Source organism: Tympanuchus pallidicinctus, unplaced genomic scaffold, assembly GCF_026119805.1.
Source record: "Tympanuchus pallidicinctus isolate F22 unplaced genomic scaffold, pur_lepc_1.0 scaffold3, whole genome shotgun sequence".
Classification (NCBI taxonomy): domain Eukaryota; kingdom Metazoa; phylum Chordata; class Aves; order Galliformes; family Phasianidae; genus Tympanuchus; species Tympanuchus pallidicinctus.
The window spans coordinates 33,118,962-33,140,859 of record NW_026294747.1 but is presented as its reverse complement, the minus strand read 5'-3'; the positions used below and the strand labels follow the sequence as shown (position 1 = coordinate 33,140,859).

At 38.1% G+C, this 21,898-nt stretch overlaps 1 protein-coding gene across 4 annotated transcripts in view; it reads left to right on the top strand.

Annotated features, from left to right (window-relative positions):
* The first annotated feature begins 11,921 nt into the window (after nt 1-11,921).
* The window catches only part of PRKD1 (protein kinase D1), a 108,952-nt gene continuing 98,975 nt past the window's right edge, over nt 11,922-21,898 (top strand). For 3 of the 4 annotated variants that reach the window (XM_052693225.1, XM_052693224.1, XM_052693223.1), the window contains exon 1: nt 11,922-12,401. In XM_052693225.1, the coding sequence (XP_052549185.1) occupies nt 12,192-12,401 (210 nt within the window). In that variant the 5' untranslated portion in view covers nt 11,922-12,191. The remainder of the gene's footprint in view (nt 12,402-21,898) is intronic. The other variant, XM_052693226.1, reaches the window with a different exon arrangement.

Sequence of the window (21,898 nt, the reverse complement as noted above, 5' to 3'; positions counted from 1 at the left end):
AGGCCAAAATAAACAGTGTTCACTACTTAACGTTATTGCAAGACTTTGTCAGCCTGATTCAGTCCAGAGTCCTGAAAACTATTCCCTGTGAACATATTTCTGTTAAAAAAAAAAAAGATAGGGAAGAGAGAATGGAGTTGTAACATGGCACTCTGTAGTCAGTTTATTTCACAAGTGTTGAAGGCTGGTTGAGAAAGTGGAAAATTTTTGAAGCTCTTGTCACATGCTCCAAAAATGTCAAACAAATCTAGAACTAAAACCCTAAATGTTTATTTAGGGACAACACTACGTAACAATAACTTTTTTTACACCTCTCTTGCAGCATAGTAGCAGTGACTGTATCCTGAATGCTCTTTCTTCATTTCTCAGAAGCTACAAGGGAATATTCTTGAAGAATTAACTTCCACAGTAGTTTTTAATTCGTTTTTACATTTCCACTCAGCGGGACCACTACAGAGAAAATTTCCTGCAAAGCAAATCCACAAAACATGCCACCAACATACAAAGCAGAGGTTTGAATGAGATGAGAAAGAGATGAACAGGAATATGTGGATTCAACTGAAGTTATGGAATATACTGTGTATTTCGTGTTCAATTTAAATATTCTGCTATGTTGAATCATAAAAACAAACAAGCAAACAAATAAAAACATATACAAAAAAACAGAACAAAAGTATTTAGATATCATTATAGCAATACGAAGTTCCTGAAAACAAGAAAAAATGAAACAGAAAAAATACTGCTTGTTTACTTCTACAACCTGCACTGAGGAAATGCATTGTATTTCCAGCAGCATAGGGGAAAAAATCTTAAATCACAGCTCCAAATCCCAAATCCCTTCAAATCATGACTGTTAGTGTTTTCATTCAGCTTAATGTACAAACAATCGTATTATCTTCTTTCCTATGGTACATTCAGTTCCTTCTTGTTTCATCACCTTCTCTGTCAGCAGGAGGATACTAACTTCTCCCTCTTTTCTCCAAGCAAGATATACTCAAACTGGAATATCTCAAGCTGCTGCTCACGTGTGTTGGCAGCATGTCTTGACATGGTGAGATTTGCTCCTTGTCCAGAGACAATTATAGGTGGAGAACATCCCCAACTCTGGGGCTCTCAAGTGGCCCAGGCCTTCATGTTTGCTTGTACTTATCAAAAACAAGTTTCCTGTTCTTTAGAGGCTAAAGCCAAAAAGCTAACCACTAATACATGCATGGAAGTGGGAGCCATTAGTCTTAGGAAGTTAAGTCTCTGAATTGTGACAGAAAAAAAAAAAATGAAGTAGATATTTACTGGAATTTTCAGGATCATTATTCAGAATATAGCAGCTCTCTCACTGAAGTGGAGAGTGTGGCTGGATTAGCACAATCATTTTGAAACACTATCATAACTTTTTAAAAGCTTGACTACTGACACAAGTCCCTGCAATAGGTGAAGATAAACATACGCCTGAAGAGCACAGTTACTTCAGAGTCCCTGCACAGACAACAGAGACAGAAGAAGCTCCAGAAGGTGATTCAGTTCACAGCCTGCACAGGTGCATATTCCTCATAACTGAGAGTGTAAGGAACCTCAAGAAGTTTGTTTATAGGAGCCTTTTCTCCTATGAGTGCTTCAGGCTTTAAGACACATGGGTCCATCTGGACCTAATGGATAAGATAAACCCTAGATCCATGAATACAGAAAGTTTAGGGAGCAGGAAATAAACTCCTCCAGCATTAGTGTGGGTAAGATACAGGATTTTGAATGAAAAAAAAAATTAAAAGTAGCTTAATTTGATATAGATACCTGGGATCTTAATAATGCTCCTGAAGTCACTGTCAATCATTTTTTGCTACACAGAAGATTCTAAATTATAAATTAATTACTTCCAAGATAAAGGAAAAAAAAGAGTATTTCTCCTCATGTATTAGAGAGTAGTAAGTTGTATATGGATCATAGTACTCTAACAAAAAATAAAGATTCTGCAGTTTTTGCACATAAACTATTCCATTATTTTTTACTGAGCTCATTATGACACATTTAATTCACTTTTTTTTTTTTTTTTCTTTTTTTTTTTTCCAGGTTTCCAGTTTCCCTGCCTTCTTGCAATAACGAATGCTTTCAAATTCTGTTGCTTCTATTAGAATCTTATGTGAGAGAGACCGAGAGTGAGAATTTGCTCTGTCAGATAATGGTATTGCAATCTTTGAACCTGTTGATCTGTTGTATTTTCCACGGAAATAAGTAGCAGTCATTACTTTCAGAGTGACCTACATAGTTTCTGTGGAAATAGGTGACATCACTTTTGGAGTGACCTATGTATTTACAAGGCCTCAAAGTTCTTATTTCTTATGATCACAGAAGGGTAAGCTGAAATGTATGAATTCTGTTGGTTTTTCTTTTTGTTTGTTTTTTTCTTTTACAGAAGGATTTTGGGAATATCTTTAAGCAGGTGACTCCAGTTAACTCCAATCCATTCTTTGGCCAGTAATTATTTTCAAGATTTGTTGGTTTGTTTTTTCATTTTGTTTTTTACTTCTAACTTGTTTTCAATGACTATTTATCATTAACAGGTGCTGAAATATGCCATCTAAACTTATTGCTTAGGTGTAAGATATAATTTGAGACATAATGATGTTAATTTATTGTAATTTATACTACATGAGCATTTATTTATATGACTGTGATTGTTGAAGTTTAATGAATTCTTGTGAATATTTTTGCAGTAAAATACATAGCACTGTGGAAAAAAGCAGAACATGTATGCCTATGAGTGAAATTTCATTTATTCAAAGTTTCAAAAATATGTAAGGAGTATTTTTGAATATCATTCAAATATTTATGCAGAATGTTCAAAGATATGTTACCATGAATCTGTTGTAAAAATATCTGAATCCATGTGAAAAATATTGTAAAAATCAATATAATCCTGCAGATTCAGCTACTCTGGAAATATATTTTCAAAATATTATAAAACTCTGTCTTCTGCAAATAGCATTTTGTAGGATAACAGTGTGAATATCAGGGTATTCCTATCCCTACAAGTAAGTGTTATTGTATTCCTGAGAGGAATAAGGGAAGCAGTCTCAGACAAAGCAAGAGCAGAGCTTTGCCAGGAGAAACTGCAGTTACAACAACTGAACTTTATCCCAGGCAGAATAAACTTTTGACAGAGTTCTTGAGGAAATGTTGAACATCTGTCTTTATGAAAAGCGTACAGGAGGTCTTATTTCAAGAAGCACTTCGTGACTGTTAACTATAAAATTCAGAACTTAATCCAGGTTCTTACCATGTATTCAACATATAGATTTAATCTAATCTAGTATTATGGGTGAATATTCAAATATGCCAGAGTTGGGAAATGCAAAATGCAGATTCTCATAGTTGCTGGTATTGAGTTCCCTTTTAGAGATGTAAAAATGTATTAGAGTAATGCTTTGAGAATATGTTGCTTTGGCTGTGATGTAGTTAAGTGACAGCTGCTGTGAAAAATAAAAAATTTGATTTCCTAACTTCTGCAGATTGCCCACATCCTCTTGATTTAACATAAATATTTGCAATGAATATATTTGGCATTCCATGCTGAACTGTTTTGGCTTTTGGAAGAACAGATGATTTTTCATTTGAAAGCATGCGTGTAATCTAGTAACTACTGACTCAGCTTAATGAAGTGCTTTTAATACTTCAAATCTTAAAAGATACTGATGTCTGATATTTTCAGTTCATGATTTGTATGTTTCGCCTATTTCAAAACATCTCAAAATGTAGCATGCTCAAAATTTTACTCAGAAACCCATGAGGAGAGGAAGTGAGCTGAAACAAGAAAAAAGCATTTTCTGATCATTCGCTCCCCTCTTTTCTCTCCACAATTTCTGATGTGGTTCCATTACAGTTTTCTAGCAGTAAGATTTTCAACTGTTCACACGGAGATGCCATTTTCTTGTCGATGAATTGTATGAGTTGTGAAAATTAACTGAACATATTTGACTATTCTGGTGAATACTGAATAGAAAGAACATGATGAGAACCAGATGCAATGGTCTACAAAGAATAAAAATCAATCATCCTAATATTAAAGATGTGAGTCACTGGAGTGCTGATAAATATAATTAACTATTTCCTAGACTACATCACCTGAAATTAGGTCAAAGTAATATAGACCAGCTGTTCCATGATCTTCTGACCCCAACTGTCACTCCTGTAATTAATATTGACCAGCCTCACAGGACCACCTAGGATTTTAATGAATCAAGATTTACATAAATGCCCGCTCTTTTCTGCAGGATTTTCATATTTTTGTGTCTTAAAAGAAGAATGTATCAAACTCTGTAAAACTATTATTTCATCAAATTTCTACCAACAAATCAGATTTATGAAAGACTTGGAATACATTTATCTGAATATTTATAAAGACTCCACAGATACACATGCTCAAGCCTGAATTGAAAGAAGCTTTTGGAGTTTTCCTCCAACATATATATGCATTCACAGAAACACGCTCAGTCTCCTTCGCAGAGCACACCAATGCTTTTTTTGTGAGGTTGGGCTATCCACAGGATAGAAATTCTTCACCACGTGGTTGAGACACAGTCCTTTTGAAAGCAAAATCCCTTTTTTAGCCATACAATTCAAATAATTCAGCAGTTGCCAAATTATACATTGTGTTTTGTATTCGTAAGGCATGAAAACTAACTATAACTTCACAAAGATTATTGAAAACTCTTATTAGGATAAATAGAACAGGAAAATGTAAAGTCCTCTGTGCTTTATGCCCCAATGTTCACTGCAATTAGCCCTTTGAAACAAATAATATTTTATAAATAAACAATATATTATTGTGTCAGTGCCAGGGAGAACTATCCACCATAGCATCAATTTTCTGAAAGTACAGCATTGTCTCGTGGTGTCTTGGATGTTAGCAGTCTTATTCTATTCTATTGGATCTTTTTGCTCATGAAGAGGCCTGTGGAGCTGTTTGCTACTCTTGATACCTACACAATTAGAGATTGTGTTCAAAACTTGGAATATTAATATATATACGTATATATGTGCATATACATATATTATTTAAGAAACAAAATAGTCTATAAGTGGCTAGAAAGATAGATTCTTCCAATAGCTTGATACTCACAAAAAGGACAATTTTAAATCATCTCTTTTTCTTTCCTAGTTCAGGAATTAGTAGAAAATGGTTGATCAGACATTAATTAACAAATGAGAAAAAAGTCTACAATTGGACCTAAAAGGGATAGTTCAGAGACAAATATATTTTCATATCTTTACTACATAGACGTGGAATGTTACCTGATACTTTTATGCTGAACCTAGTAATGTTGTAAAAATGTACTTCTTTCAGAAAGTCATACACTTGTGGTTGGAAGACAGCCTCCTATGAAGTCCTCCACTTTAAAATATTCAAAGGGGAAATATTAAAAAATGTTCATTTTTTCTTTAAATTTGATTTCAACCTTCTGGTGCATTTTCAAGTTGTTTTTTTTTTTTTTTTTTTTCCCCAACAATGTCATTTATTCTTGATAATATTTAGCATGCTCAAGAGCAGATTAACTGTAATATTCACAATCTCTTGTCTACCTGTTTCTGCCTAATATCACATTTTTTTATTCTCTTATAGTGTTGGACATTATTGTAATGAAGTTACTTTAAAGACTCTCTTAGCATGCTTATTGTGTCAAGATCCACTAAATTTAAGTAGAATCAAATGCAGCTAATCTGTCTTCCTACTCTGTCTCATGGTTTTGCTGTTTATATAACCAAGGATGACAAAGCTGCAGCACCATATAAGGCTTCATGCTGAGATTCTTGTCTTCTAAAGTGCAGAAAAGATATACATCTATTTTCTGGATTAAGAATAAATTGTGGTTTAAATGAAAGGTATTATTTTCTTTTATTACTTAAAGAAATTCTCAGCAATCAAGTCATCTTTATGTGCAGAAAGTAACCGCAAATGAAAGAAAAATACAGTTCTAATTATCTGAAAACCCAACCTGCTGAAATGATGAGGTAAGGGTAAATTTTAAATTCTGAACATTTGCAGGTAACAAAAAAGTTATATGCAATTGTAGAACTCCCTGCAATAAATGCTCTTTCTTCTCTTTCTTCTCCTTGCCTACAAATCTTTCATTTTCTATTTTAACCCCACTCAGACAGGTTGCTTGGTATCCTTTGCACCATTTCCTTTCTCTACCCCTCTCCCCTTCCCTGTAAAATAAGAGGTTCCCCCATTACTGTCACAGTTTCATGCAGTAAAACCAAACCAGCAGTAGTAACCAAGTCCAGTAAACAGTAAAAGATCAATGACAATACAGGCAAGAAATGTATTGAATTTCCTGTTTCAATGTGCAGTCTCTCTCATCTCATTAAATCATTACAAGTATGAAAAGTTTCACAGAATTAAGGAACAGTGTCTATCAATTGCTTTATTGCTATAGTCTCAGTAATCCCTTGCAGGTGTTATCTGGGCCTGTAGTCCTTGCATTCATGCAGCAATCATTAATAATTTAGGTTAACCATAGTTTAATGTATTCAAATTATATTGTGCATCAAAATAAAACCACATAAAAGTATGGTAATACTAACTGTACTGGAACTAACCATCTGACAAGCTCAATTAGCATCACTTTAAATACCAGAGCAGAAAGTCATTACAGAAATTTCTAGCTTCTGGATAAATTACTAGCTCAATTTAAAAATTGCCTGTAACCTTGTATACTTTCCATACAACCAGACATTTCTTAGTTCATAAATAAGACTCTGACATCCTTACTTATTATCTGCCACTCTGCATGTCCACTACTTTGACGTGTTCCATAAGATTTGGTGAGAACTGCTGATGGATAGCTAGCAGCTTTTACCTCTTTTTTTGGGCTCTATCTATCTGCTCACAGAAAAAGTGTGACATCCATTCCTATAGGTCAAAATCATGCACAGATCACAACATACATATCTGGCTCTGCATGGCCAGTACTCTCATTCCCGGGATCTGGATTATGTATTGAACTGCCAAAAATCATCAATGAAAATGACACGTAGGCCTGGACAGCAGCCACACACACACACAGAAAAAAAATAAATAAATAAATCAGTGTTAAGAAACCATGTAACAGGTTCCTGATGTGTAACAAAACAAGGCTTGGTAAATTGGTTATGCTCGTATGTATTAATAAATGAACAGTACCTCAAGAACTTTAATAAAAAATACACTTAACTGAAATACGATACAGCTGGTTTTCAGTAACATACATATTTTACTAGCGGAAAGAATTATTGATGTAATTTAAAAGCAAATTATCAAAATATACAGAACAGACTAGCTCTATGTTGATTAACTATTCCCAGCTACATAGTGAAGATTATATAATCATTTCTAAAGAGGAAGCAATTCTATATGCAATCATAAAGTCTGACTATCAGACCTAGAAGTTTGAGATCCAGAAATCTGTAGAATTGTATTGCACTGACACTGAGGAGCCTGTTTAGTGCAACAGTGCTATGTAAGCAACAACAAAAGTGGTCTTTGTAGAAAATGCCATATTCAGAAGTCATCTGGGAGGTAGCAATAAGAAATTTCTGAATAAAACATGAACTCTGCCTTCCTGTCCCAGCATTTTTCAAGTACAGTTAGATCAGTATGGAGCATATGGAAAAAAAAAAAGAAAGAAAAAAAAAAAAGATCAAAAAAAAAAAAATCAAACCTCCTATATCAGCATGATATTTTCTCAAGCAAAAGAATCAGAGTGTGTAGATGAGAGCTTTATACTGCAGTCTTCCAGATCCTGTTTTGTCCTACAGCTTTTAATGAACCATCATCTGGATGCAAGTCCGTATGTCAATGTATGGGAACTTTGAGTCACAGCCTGAACCACTGATTGATTACCTGAGGAAAGGACTGAGTCAGGTGTGGAAACATCTCTGAAGACGATTCACACGTGTGACCCCCTCCTAGATCCCATTTAAGGGCTGACTGCCAACGGGGAAAGATCTCTTTTTAGACATCCCTGTTCTGTAGAGTCTTTCCTATGAACCTAGATCTCTGGATACAGGTGAGCATTTCTTCCCTGGTTGTTTTTTTTCCCATTTTCATCACGATAATCTTTCCATCTATAACACCCACTATAACAGTCAAGAAAATGAACTGTTGGGAAAAAAAAAAATTGCACTGAAATGATAAATGAAAGCAGAAGGCCTACAGGGGTGTGGTCCAGGAACGTGTAAGAGAAGGAAAGGCCAGGAAACAGAAGCACTGTAGTAGCAGAATGCAAAAATGAGAATCAGCCTCATTCTGCAACAAAAGTATCTTTGCACACTTCAACATTTGATGTGCTATTGCAGATTGAGGAGGTAAACTATCAAAGATTAAAAAACAAACAAACAAACCTGCTGTTATTTTCATGATGCCCTGAAGAACAAGCTGCTCCCCAGGCTTCTGCTTGATGGGGCAAGTAATTGGAAGTGGCATAAGGAAAACAGGGTTTATGGGCTCACTTTCTACTTGGACAAATTGTGTCTTCCCTCTGAGGTAGAAGATGGACTCTTATAATAAGAGAAGAAGAAGGATGGCTGTCTCTGTAGCTTTGAATTCATGTGTGCTGTCACAGGAAAAAAAAACCTGCCTGCCATTTTTAGATACTATTAAGTGCATAACAGAAGGCCAAAGGTCTTCCACTCTGATCTTGTGAAACAAAGAAGTTAAAACTGCACTGAGCCCCAAAGTCTTTAAGAAAAGAGTTTGAATATCAAAGCATTCAAAAAGATTTACCACTTCCTTTTTTTACTCATTCTAATAATTCTCACATTTAAAAACTTGAACGTTATTTCCTGTATCACTTTCCTTCTAGCTCCCATACACTGCTTTTTTATACACCTTTCTCTGCTTTAGCCCTGCTCTTTTTTTTTTTTTTTTTTTTTTTTTTTTTCCTTGCCAAGATGTACTATACTACTGGCTATACTGTCAAACAACATATTTTCAAAGTACCAGTCCCAGAACTGGTACTAATAGTATTCTACTATTAGTCTAAGAAGGCTAGCAATAATCATCTGATAGTAATCACATGTGTTCTACTCTCTGGGTAAACACATCAGAATTTATTTTAGGTAAAACATATTAACCTAAACATAAGCGTTGTCAGTGCTCAATATCTATTCTCTATTTTTTGAGACATATTTTGCATTATTTTTTTCCTAGCTGTTTGAGCTTAGATTTTTAAAAAATTACAACAATTCAAACACATGCAGTGAATAATTATGTTAAAGAGCAGAAAGATACACGAATAATTCACTGGTCAAAAAGGGACAGTCACATCAAAAGTAGAGAAAAATAAAGGAGAGGATGATTCTTATTCCCAGTAGATAGAACAGAATTCTATCTATACAATGTCAGATGCTGAAAGAAGAAAGTTTCAGAATGGGTTGTAAGTGGAGGGTCAAGTGTACAATCTGAGAGTACATGAAAATCACTATCCTCCCTTCTTGCTATAATTATTCAGAATAATTGGAAGTAATATTACAACAGCTTGTAATTAACCCTATTAGCAATGCAATGCACATGTGCAGGAAAAGCAGTCCTTTCTCAAGAACTGCTGGAATCTTGTCCAACATGTGCTACAAACAGGTCAGGCTCTGTACCTTGGGGACAGCTGGGAAAGGTTCTCATAATTTGATTTTACAGTGACAATCCTCTGTTGACTGCTCTTTTCCTCTAAATAGCTAGATGCATAGGCTCTGAAGCCATGTGAGGCAAACTTTTTTCCCTGAAATTTATGTCCTGATTAGTCAATTGGTACACTTATAGTGAAATCTAAACACTCAGAGTTTTTTCTGAATCTCTCAGTATAAATGAGCTCCAGAACTGGAAAAGTTCTGTCTTCACCTACTCTGATTACAAAGGTGTATTCTGCAGGGCAGATATGCCAGTGAAACAAGACAGAAACCTAGAACTTTTAAAAACCACTACTGTCTTTCCTTTTGAAGAAAACATTGCAACCATGTCTGCACAGAGTATATGAGCTGACATTGCTAGATCTCCAGAGATAACAAAGACATGGATGGATAATTCTCTGCACTGCTACTGTGTAATAATTTTCTGATACAAATTACAATACTGTTGCCTTGCCCTCTATGGCTGCTGTTAAGCACTTCTCAGTTATTTTGAGATGCAGAAGAGCTATAATACTGCACAGTAGCTAAGTACATGTGCAGCTTCCATTTTTTTCACTCTTTCCCTTGAAAGCCAATGCCATCATGTGACTCATGTTGTGAAAGGCTCAGTTAGGTGATCCTATAATTAAACATAGCAAGGTCAGGAGAAAGGAGGACTACTCAACACCTCTACTGCCATCAGAGCACATCTGTTTTTGCCACAGTGAACTGCAAGGAAGAAGCACTCTGATAGCAGCTGATGACACTCACGATACTTTACCACATTCAAAGACCACCTGTACAATTAAGCAATGCTACAGGAAATTCTAATATGCTGCTTTCAACAGTGGATAAGTGTATGTGCTCTGAAAAAGCTTACACATGCTACCTGATATGACTCTGGCCTTACCTTTGCATTTGAACTTCTGAGAGTCTTTCAGAGATGGCATTTTGATCTCATATGTTCTTCCTTTTGTGGGTGTGCATACAGATCTCATGCTTCTCCTGTGCTGACTCCTGTATAGGACAGCTGGCTGGATCACAGGACTGTGAGAAGCTTGTAGTAGTTGTCCTCAGCAGGTTTTGACATGGGAGTGTAAGAGTACATACTCCAAAACAAATGTCTAGTACACTGGAAACCATTAGGAAACAGCGCATCGTAATGGTAACTTGCACCAGCTGGAGTACAATGCTGTGCCATAACTGACATGTTCCTACAGAAATGCTGCTTGCAATGACAGCAGTGAGTATGGTTTACAACAGTAAAAGCAGCAGATGTGGTTGAAGATGATTATTATTCCTAATGTGATAAGAAAGTCAGCAGGGGGAACTAAGAATCATCTTAATCTACAGTGCTGTTGATTTCATTAGGTTTGGTACTCTGTAGAAGATACAGATATGAAAAATGCAACAATGTTAGTCAGAAAACTTGCTTAAGAATAAATGGATTCAAAAATAGTGACAGCAAGGTGCTGCATGTGTGTGCAGAGCTCAGCTGGGAAATAATCTGACCACAGTAAAAACTCGTCCTTAAAAACCATCTCCTCAAAATGAAATAGTACTGCAGCTATACGTTTGATCAGAAAATCAGTTTGTAAAGAAAAAAGTGGTAAATTCCATCAACTTCGATCACCTCCTCACATTCACTCGGTGTTGCCATCTTCAGGAGTGCAGTAAAGCTGCTTTAAGTATCTCTGCTACCTAGAATATTCACAATTCTTGCTCCCGCTGACTTAATAGATTTCCAAGTGGAGATTATATTGTTTGTTTTTTTTTTTAAGTTTAAATATTGCCTGCCATCGGTGCTATTTCTACAGACGTGTAGGACTTGCACTGATCCTGAAACTCAGGAGGAATAGCTTGTCCTGGGCTGAGGCGGCCAGGAGCTCCTCAGCACCAATCGCAGGCGCTTATCGCGGCTACAGAGCAGGCTGTCCCTCGTTCCTCCTGCCCTGCACTGAGAACTCTCTGTGCTGCCTCCAAACCGGAGGTTCCTCAGGCTCTACCTACTCTTGGGGCCAGGAAAGGCTTTCCGTAGGAGGCACGAAGGCTGCTTAGACAGTTTTATCCAGCGGAGGTGGGCGGGAGGATGCTTTTCCCTCCTCAGCCCAGGTATCCGGGGGTCCCCGGCACACGTCACGAGAACACCCCCGTGGTCGTGAAGTCGAGCTCAGTCCTGGCCGCGGCCGCCGTGTGGTAGAGGAACGGCGCGGCACAGCACGGCCCAGCTGAGGGCGCGGCCCGTCCCGCCCCCGCGCCGCGCACAGCGCCAACAGCCGGAGCGGCGGCACCACCTCGGCGGCGCCGGGCCCTGCTCCCTCCTCGCGCCTCTCGTCTCTCGCCGCCTTTTCCTGTCTGCATCCTCTCCGGTCCTCCGCCCCTCTTTCCCCCCACCCCCCCCTCGCCATTTTCACCCGGGAGCAACTCGACCGGGACTTCCCTGAAACTTCACAAAGAAACTCGCCCAGCGCCTCCGTGGCGGCCGCGAACTTTTCACCGCGGCGTCCGCGTCTTTGCCTCCTTCCCCGGCCCCGCGGCGCCCCGGCAGGCTGGTCCCGATGAGCGCTCCACCGCTGCTCCGCCCGCCTAGCCCGCTGCCTCCGCCCGGGGCGGCTGCTGCTGCTGCTGCTGCTGGTGGCGGCGGCGGCGTCGCTTTCCACCTCCAGATCGGGCTGAGCCGGGAGCCCGTGCTGTTGCTACAGGACTCTTCAGGGGACTTCAGCCTGGCCCACGTTCGGGAGATGGCTTGTTCCATCGTCGACCAGAAGGTGAGAAGCGGTTCCCCCCCCCCCCCCCCCATACCCGCCATCCCACGGCCGCTGTGGCGACGAACTTTTCTGTCCCGGCCTGCTGGCGGCTTTTCCCGATGCTAGAGCACCGAGTGCAACTTTCCGGCCCTTCTTCTCCTCCGTCGCCCTTCTGGCACCTTCCCTTCCTCGGCTCCGCTTCTCGGGTTCCCCTGCTGAGGGCGGGATGCTCTCCCACCGCCTCTGCTCCGTTTGTTGGCCAGCGCTCGCTGCGCGAAGTGCCGCGTAGGAACCGACCCCCGGGTCGCTGCGGCTGCTCCCGGTGCTGTGGGAGGGGGAGGGGGGCGAAACCTGTCATCGCGGCGCCCGGGGCAGCTCTTGTCCCAGCCTCGGCCGGGAGAGGTAGAAACTTTCCACTGAAAAAAAAAAAAAAAAAAAAAAAAAAAAAAAAAAAAAAAGCAAACACCAACAAGGAAAGACCAGCATTCACAGCGGCGCAGCTCCCGTTCGATACCCGGGCAGGGCAGCCCAGCTCCCGCGTCCCGCCGCCGCCTAAGGCGGGGCCGGGGGCGCCGCTCGGGCCGGTGGCGCGCGGCGGGGCTCGGGCAGCGCCCGAGCGCTGCTCCTCCGGCAGCCGGGTGGGGGTCTCCGATTGGGCTGGGGCCGAGGGCCAGCCCAGAGCTGGCAGGTGGCCCTGGAGCGGGAAGAGGCCGAGACTTAGAGGAGCAGCCGGGCTCGGCCTGGCTGCAGGTAGCATTTCGGAGCAGAATGCCGTCGGGCAGAGGGCTGTAGGAGTCGCGGAGCGCTCGGAGTTCCGCTCCGCCAGCGTCTGCGTGCCTCATCTGCCGCCAGACGCCGTTTCCTATTCTGAGTTGTATAAAATGTTGCACTATCGCAGTGCTTCTTGAGTGAAGGACCAGAGTAACTGTGTCATGATGATTGCAAGACATTACAACTAACTCAGCCAACCAAAACTTAGACATCTGGAATTGTTATAACGCAAGAAGTTGTGATTTTTTTTTTTCCTTTGTTTTTACTGAGGTAAAGTATTTTCCAGCAGCACGGTTTTTTGTTTTTTTTGTTTTTTTTTGTTTTTTTGTTTTTTTTAAACTCATGGTTGTGCTTTATTTGTGTTTGTAAAGCCTGTCCTCTGAACTTTGCTGAAAGCAGAATTTCCCTTTTTTTTTAAAGAGCACCTAATGCAACATTTTGAAAGAAGTGTTAAACATACAGCTTCACTTCTAAATTCTGTGTCTTAAGAAGTGGCTGGTGACCTGCACTGCTAAACCAAACTGAAGAAAGACACAGCTGTTTTTTAACGTTGCCATATTGGCTATCAGGCTGAAATCTGTTGCTTGGTCACGGAGGTCAGACACAGCTTAACCAGTGCATAGTGCTTTGCTATTCACGTTACTATGCTTGCAGGAATGAAAACATGTTAAGATCGTTGCATGCATTGTTAATGTGTTTGTGCTTGAGGAAAGCACTAATTTCAGGGCATTATAATTAGATCTAGTGTAATCTTTCATACTTCCTAACAATTTCCTAACTTCTTAACAATGCAGTATTGTTTAAAGAAAGCCAAATGCTTTGGCTTTTCCTCCCAGAGTCAGGCTGAAGTCAGAAATGACATAACAATGTCAAACACTTTAATTTGTTGGACGGTACAAAAGAGAAAAGCGTGTACCAATCTTCTTCACAACAATCCCAAGTGAGGAACTTTCTTCTCAGTACAATTTCTCATTGCCCTAGTTCCTGCTTTCTCAAGGCTGGCAAGAAGAATGTGGATAAAAGAAAGTGATAATGAGGAGGTAGAGATGTTTTCCATTTGTTTGTTTGGTGGTTTTTTTAATTGTTGTTTTACTCCTTGGATGGTGTCCTGCAGTTCCTGCTCTTTGCAGGTTAACTTGTATGTTATTTAGTCCTGAGAATTTTTGTTTTAAATCTGCAAGCATGTCTGTTGACGTGAGTCCTACCACTCACTGTTTCAGTGTCACGGGAACTGTTTGCATGTGCAGAGTTACTCTGCATCCTGGCAGAAACTTGTTTAAAAAATGGCCTGGAATCAGATAGCTCTGAGGTAACACCTCCTGTGTGCCAGAGATTGATGATGTTTTCTCTCCTTGAAGTGATCTAAAGTGCTACTTACTCACAATGTAATGTGAAAGATCCAATTGTTCACCGCCATTGTGCAGGAGGTGATGCTGTAACAAATACTTTAATGAAATAGCATGCTATTTCCAAAGTTCCTTGGGTCTGCATAGGAGGTGGGCAGTGTCTGCAATGTGACTGTTGTCCTAAGGCAATGGTTTGGTCTGGGCTGTATAAGCAGTATATCAGGATGAAAATTGTTATTATTATTTTTTTCTTCAGCTTTCCTGTTAGGTCATTAATATCAACTCTTTCTTTGTGGTGATACTGTTAAATATTTAAATGTGCAACTTTATTTGTAGGATTGTGGCAGCTTCTCCTCAGTATCAGTCAGTCAGATGATCTGTTTACAGAGAGTCTCTCCCATGCTGATGTGGGTATACCTGAGTGAAGACATTTATGGCCTTTACTCTGCACAGATTTATTGGCTGAACTTAGTGCTCAGTGCACAGAACTTAGATTAAGTGGAACTGGGGTTCTCAGAGTGTGCAGAATGGAGCATATGTAGTCCTGAGTAGGATATGAATATTGAGGGTCTGTGTATGTATATGTGTACACGTGTATCTGTCTTTGTGTGTACTTATGTATCTTTGTAAATGTGAAACCACAGTATTTAGTACACAAAACCACAACCAAGATATAACTAATATACATATGTATGCACAAATATAAACTTTTACACGTAGCAAAACTTTTATATATAAACATGAATTTGCATATACTTACACTAGAGGACTTTAAATGGCACCTGAAGTGCAAAGGTTAGATTTTCTACTTTTATTAGAGTATATATTTACATAATTGATCTAATATATATAATGTAAAAAACGGCATGAGCAAAGAGCGTTTTTCTTTTTCTTTTTCCCATCATCCATGAGAGGGATTCCTTCAGGAATATCATGCTGATATAGTTGTAAATGAATTTTCATAACAAATCTGAAGATGAAATGGTTTGTGCTAGATTAGGACATAACAGAATTAAATGCGTTTGAGTTTAAGAGCTATACTTAAGATGATTACATTTGGTTCCTCTGAGTCTATTTCCTTGTCTTTCCTAGAACCGGAGGTGCTGAGGTGTGCTTTCATGGGATCTTCAACTGAATGGGAATTTTAGCATTTAAATTATGTGGTTGACAAGAAATGAGAATATACTGAAAAATATGTATCATGTTTGGCTTTTAGGCTGATCCCCTCATGAGATCAGCAGGAGAGTATTGTAAAATATAGTCTTTGTTTTCTGAATATAAATAGTTTGAATTATTACCCTTTTTGAGTTAGTGGTTTACAATAGGATCACTTATCCAGGGCACAAGTATAGTGTAGAGCACTCTAAGTAGGAACACAGCATATCTGTAGTTGTTTGAAGTGGTCATGTTACCAAAGACTTTTTTGTTTTAACAGTTATTATAAAAACTAATTTGCTTTTTGCTAGAAAAAGTATTAGTCCAAAGGAGGAAGTTCTATTTTCTGTTTGCTGAAGTTCTTTGCCACCTTTATTATCTCATATAATATGCAACTAATTATCTCATATAATATAAAACTCAACATATACAATGTGTTGAGTTACTTATTGGCATTGCCAAGTTTTGAAAACTTTGATGTAAATATGTGGTAGAAAATTATTTGGCTTAAGAATATAGTTTTATAAAACAGCCCTTAGATCGACTGCTAAGATGAGATTTGGACCTGATCTTTGGCCATATCTTTGGCATATGAAGACAGAGAAGTTGCTAAGAGGAGTAAATGTGGACCCTGTGCCATCTTTTCTTGAGATCTGCATGGCTTATGTTCTGTGCACTGCAGTGAGATAACCTTTGTAAGCTTGAGGCAGCTTGCATGTGAACACAGCTAGCCCTGCATAAGCATTATGCTTGTGCGCATTTTTTAGCTTCTCATTAAAGAAAAGTAGAACAAACAAAATTTCATCCAAAACAGAAACAAAGTTTGGTCTGCATTGTCTCTGTGTGTTTCAGACTGATTTATAAAAGTAGTTGTGTAGATAGTTAATTCTGTAATTTCACAAATAAAACAAACAAACAAAAGCCCCAAACCCAATCCCAGTAATAATAAAACAGAAAATGGGCCATCTCAGGAATGAGGAAGGACAAAAGTAAAATTATAGTTCAAGTGGTGTACAACAAGCTAAGTATCGTACCCAGGTTTATCTCCGTGTAAGATGTTCAGTGGTAAAGAAGCAGAGTTGCCACAAATCAAAGTGAGAGCTCTTTAGAAGTATTTATGTCCTTTATTTGTCCTCTGGAGTTGATCCAAGCACACTTAGGAACAGGTATGCTGTTTGTGCGCCTGGTCATCCTTGATAAGGGAAATCCAACTTATTCTTAAATAAATAAAACAAGAAGACAAAAATAAACCTAGTTTTTTTGTTGTTGTTGTTGTTTTTTTTTTTCTTCTTTCAGGCCAGAATGTCTAGACCTGCGAGCTTAGTGAAGAAAGGAGTTTTTCTAAAGGTTGATTTGAAATTTGAAAATATGCTTAACTTTTTTTTCTGCAAGGGTTTTAAGCAACCATGGAAAACATACAGATTTTGTTCATGTGGATGAAGTTGATTGTTTGCTTGTTTCCCCATAAAATCTACAAACCTATGCAAAATAAACAAGAGCCTGGTAGTAAGAAATTTATTTCCTTTGGAGTGGGATGAGGACTCAGTAAATAGTATAGGAAGATTTTCTCCAGATAGACAGATAAACAGTGGAGGTTTTTTTTTTTTTTTTTTTTTTTTTTTTTTTTCTCTTGTGCTCCAGCCAAAACTCTTAAATGATCAGTTCAACATGCAGATGTAGACATTTCATATACTTATTATGTATTTGTCCTTAATCACATCCTTCTTCTGTTCTGGAAAAGTACAAATGTGTGTCTATCTGTTAAAGCTACATTCCCTAGGAGTCTTTACCTGGTGTACCCCGTAACAGAATGTTTGACTTCTTGTGAATTCTCTGTACTGAACGCTTCCTTCTGGCTGTGTTGTGAAAGCAGAAAGTTGTTGTATTTCATTTTAGGAATGTGAGGTCCCTGGTCGTTATGCATGTAAATATATTTCAAAGTGAAAGTACATTTCTACTCTCACTCTTACAAACTCAAGAGACTTCTGATGTTTGCTGTTCAGTCTTTTATTGACTTTATGTTTGTTATTCTCCACCCTGGAAACTCTAAGTCAGTGTGCACGATGTTGGTTTGTAGATTAGTTTAAATTACCTTTGGAGAATGTGTGAGAGTAAGCCAGGAAAAGGATAACTGATGAAAGGGAATCAGTCTGAATTTGTTAAAAGAAACTGGGATTTTTTTTAAAGAAATGCTGACTTTGTTATTTATCACGTCTGTGATGGATGAGGAAAGCTGGTGCAATGCTGCTGGCTGATTTAGAGCATTTGAGAAATTCCTTGCTAAAGATTAAAGACCATCAAATGAATTCTCATAGAATAAGAAGTAAGATGGAGCTTTGGATATAGGACTGGCTTGTAATCAAAGCAGCTGATGTTTTAATTTTTAAAAGAATTATAAAAGGAGCCTTGTGTTGCTGTTGTGAGACACGTAATTTCCATAATGATTTTGAAAATGATGAGATGAATAAGCAGATGAGCTGCTTCTCTTACTGTTGTTGTGAGATGAAGCTCAATTGCTATAGAAAGAAACAGAACTTATCCCTGGCGTTACAGCACATATTGAACAGAGGTTCATACTCTCTGTATGACATTCTTAGTGAGTGTGGAATGCTGAAGGTCACCTGTCTATCTGATTCAGAGCTGGTGGGACAGTAACCATATGGATAATTTCTCAATGCCAAGAGCCTCTGGTGCCTCCTGTTGCCACTTTTGGTTTACTACTTGTGTAAAAGTGGTCTGTGCTGGGTCTATGTATGGTACATCTAGAATGTGCCGTGGTCATGTGTGGATTTGTATGCTTTGTCCATGGGTATTTTTCTATCATTTCTGAAAATTTCTCACAAACATCCAAAGCTATTGTTCTTCTTGTCTAGATTTTTTTTTTTCCTTTTTGGAGAAATCGGGCTATGTAGTTACAATGTGTACTATATTGTGGTTACCTGCAAGGAAACAAGCAGACTTGAAGGCTGCATTCTGTTACTTTTTGTTTCTTTTTGTTACTTTTTTGTTTTTAATCAAAATAGTTTCATATAAAAACAAAACAAACTTCTGCTAAATGTGCATTAGCTGATTTGTTTGTTTGTTTTAATGACTCTATGGTAAGGATTAATTTAAAGACATGGAATTTTTGAGATAGGACCATGTGAAATCAAAAATCACAGCTAGCAAGAGAGTTGAGCACAGAGAGACCAGGAGTTGTTTATCTCAAGAAATATGTGATAAGTAGATGTGTTATCTGTGGTTTCTACAGTTACTTTTGTCCATATTCTAGACCATCCTTAACTTAACTTTGCTCTCTGCCTGACATCTGGCAAGTTTGTTGACATTATGTAATGTGACTGGAGTTAAATAGATGCAATTAAGTATATAAATTAGAACTCTCTCCCAAGTGTTTATTATGTTTCTACCTCTGTATGGAAGTGAGTGTCGTAGCTTGGTCTATTCTCTAGAGGTAATAAATTAAACCTCATCATACTGGCTGTATACAGGATTTAGTAGTAGCATTTGTCTTGTTCAGCTCTTGCTGCTAGCAGCTGGGTTTCTCCTTCAAATTGTCTTTGGGTGCTGTTATGTGCTTCTCAGATAATATAAACTTGTCCTTTTTGGGATGGACCTGAAATCTGCCTTACGATACATTCCAGTGAAATATTGGTTTTGTACTTGAATGTCTCATGCATTTAATAGATGTTCTGCTATAAAAGCTACCTCATTTTGTTATCATGCCTCACTTGCTCTAAAAGAATGTGGGCTATATGAGAATAAAAAGAACTTTCCTTTTCTGTGGAATGCCTTTCACCTCATCTTTGGGTGTGATTTGCTTTCCCGTAAGTTCACTGTACTTTACCGCTTTGTGTGAGAAAACTTTGGATGCAGATCTTCCTCATGCTTGATGATGGTCCGCAGGATCAGCACAGATGCCCCGTGTGTCAGTGCTCTGCCTGGACATCACCTCCGTTTACATTCTTCTAGCTTCTGTAGTCCCTCTGAATGTGCAGGATTTTGGAAACTAAAATAAATTTGTTTTACAGGCTTTCAACTCTCTACTTCCTTGTACAAGACTTTCAATACTGCTAAGGCCTCTCTTACTTTTTGGGTCTTTCCTTTTAAATATTCCTATCCACACAGCAATCTAAAATTATGACAGACTTGATGCAGCTCAAAAAAAATCCTGTGTGTAAGATTGAAGTAACTTGTGTCATTCTTTAAACTTCTTAAATTTAAAACTTGAAGTATGTACTTCAAATCAGCTACTTCATGAAGCACATTATTGCTTTTAAATCTTCCTTTTTATCTGCTGGAACAAAATGCAAAGGTTAGAAAGGTAGTGTGGTGTATTACATGATAATGATAATCCAGAAGTAATAAACATCTTACAGTGATATATACATACACAAAGATAGTCATCTGTGTGTGTGTGTGCATATGTACATATTTACTTTCTCTTCTTCCGTGCATTTGTGGCTTCTTATTGCTTGTTCCCTGTAATTCTGTGTTCTTTTTTTTGGCTGAGGAAAAGATGATCAAGATGTAAGCTTCCACTTACTGCACAATGATAAGGTGGTACTGTGATAAAGTCTCATAGAGCTTGATAGCCAGATAGCCATTGTTTGCTCCCTATGCCTATGCTGCAGTCAGGATCAGCTCAGGAACAGCAATGATATCAAAGCTAGAGAATGGTAGATAATTTTGATTAGTATCTTTTTTTTTTTCCTCCTTTTTTTAATTTTTGAAGTAAGAAATGTGAACATATGACATCTAATCTAGTTCCTGGCTGCTCCTAAGGTGTTTAGAGGCTTTTATTTGTGATTGGCATAAAAATATTTTTCCAGTGCATCTTTAAGCATGAGGGACATGAATTGAAAGTACAAACCATGACCAAAGTCTAAGTATAAACTTTTTTTTTGTACATTTAAAGGGAATCATATCTGAACATGTTCCATGTAGTCTGAAAGCAAAAAACACACACAAAAAAGTAACCTTGAGATTTATTTTACGTTAGAAATAGTTTTTAGCATCTTGTCAACTGCAAAAGCACAGAGAAGATAGCAGCTACTGGGAGCAATGTTTTGGCTCTAGGACAATTTCTCTAAAAGATACTCGGTCTTACATACAGCAGTTTCAGTGATTGTATATAAAGGGTAATTTATGACTTAAACTTCTTAAATGGTGGCTTTGATTGGTGGGATGGCAGTTTATGAGGATGAAGGCAATCCCACTGGTAAGGAGAACAGCATGGGTTGTTGACATTGTTTCCAGTCTGGTAAAATCAAACAACCTGGAAAATAAATATTTGTGCTCTACATCTAGAAACATATGTCTAGTCTGCCATTAACCTGTGTTTATTTTCATGCTTTCTGTTTTCATGCCATCTTTACTTGATCCAGAGAATGGCACAGATTCAGACCTATAAACTAATGCCAGTGTTGTGACTTTCAATTTTTAATCTGTTTAATTGATCATTGCATGTACACCTCCTCTTCTTTCTTCTATTTGAATTTTATTTGGAAGCTATCACACTATCTAGTGGGCTCTGTGTGTTCTTGATGGAAGCTGCATAAACCCTATAGGGGTAGTTACAAAGGTAATAGAGCTAAACTCTTCTACGTGTTGTAAATAGTCCTGCTGTGAGAAGTCAGGCTTGGTGACTCCTGAGGTTTTAGATGTTTCTGTGGTTTGGAGAATGTCATTCACCATTATCAATAATTAAACTTGCATTTAAATTAAACCAGTAGCATTCCCCTGCCACAGCTTAAGATACAGCTAATTTTATTCAGGAGTTGACATAGTTGTATATGGCTTTTATCAGTCTATGTTTTTCCTTCATGCTTTGCATTATATCTGTAATCTCTTGCTTGTCTGTGATTAGAGTATTCAAAAATTGAAAACCTAAATCCTGATAGTAGTATGCTCGTAAAAGTAGCAGATAAACAGATCTTTGAGAATGTAGCTATTAAGGAGATACATTGAAGAAATCATCATAATGCTTTGTATGAGATCACCTAGTGCATTTAAAAAAGAAAGCATAGAATAAAATGAGAAGTTGTGGTTGATAATTACAGATACCTGCAAAAGAGGATGTAGAAAACAGCTGGAAAAGGTTATTTGTAAAAAAGTTATTTGTAACAGTCCTTTAAAATCTTTATGCTCTTATTGCATACATTTGTTGCAGATACCTAATCTGCAACAATCTGTTTGATCTGCTAAGGAGCCTATGATATTATAGAACATTATTATATGCCATATTGT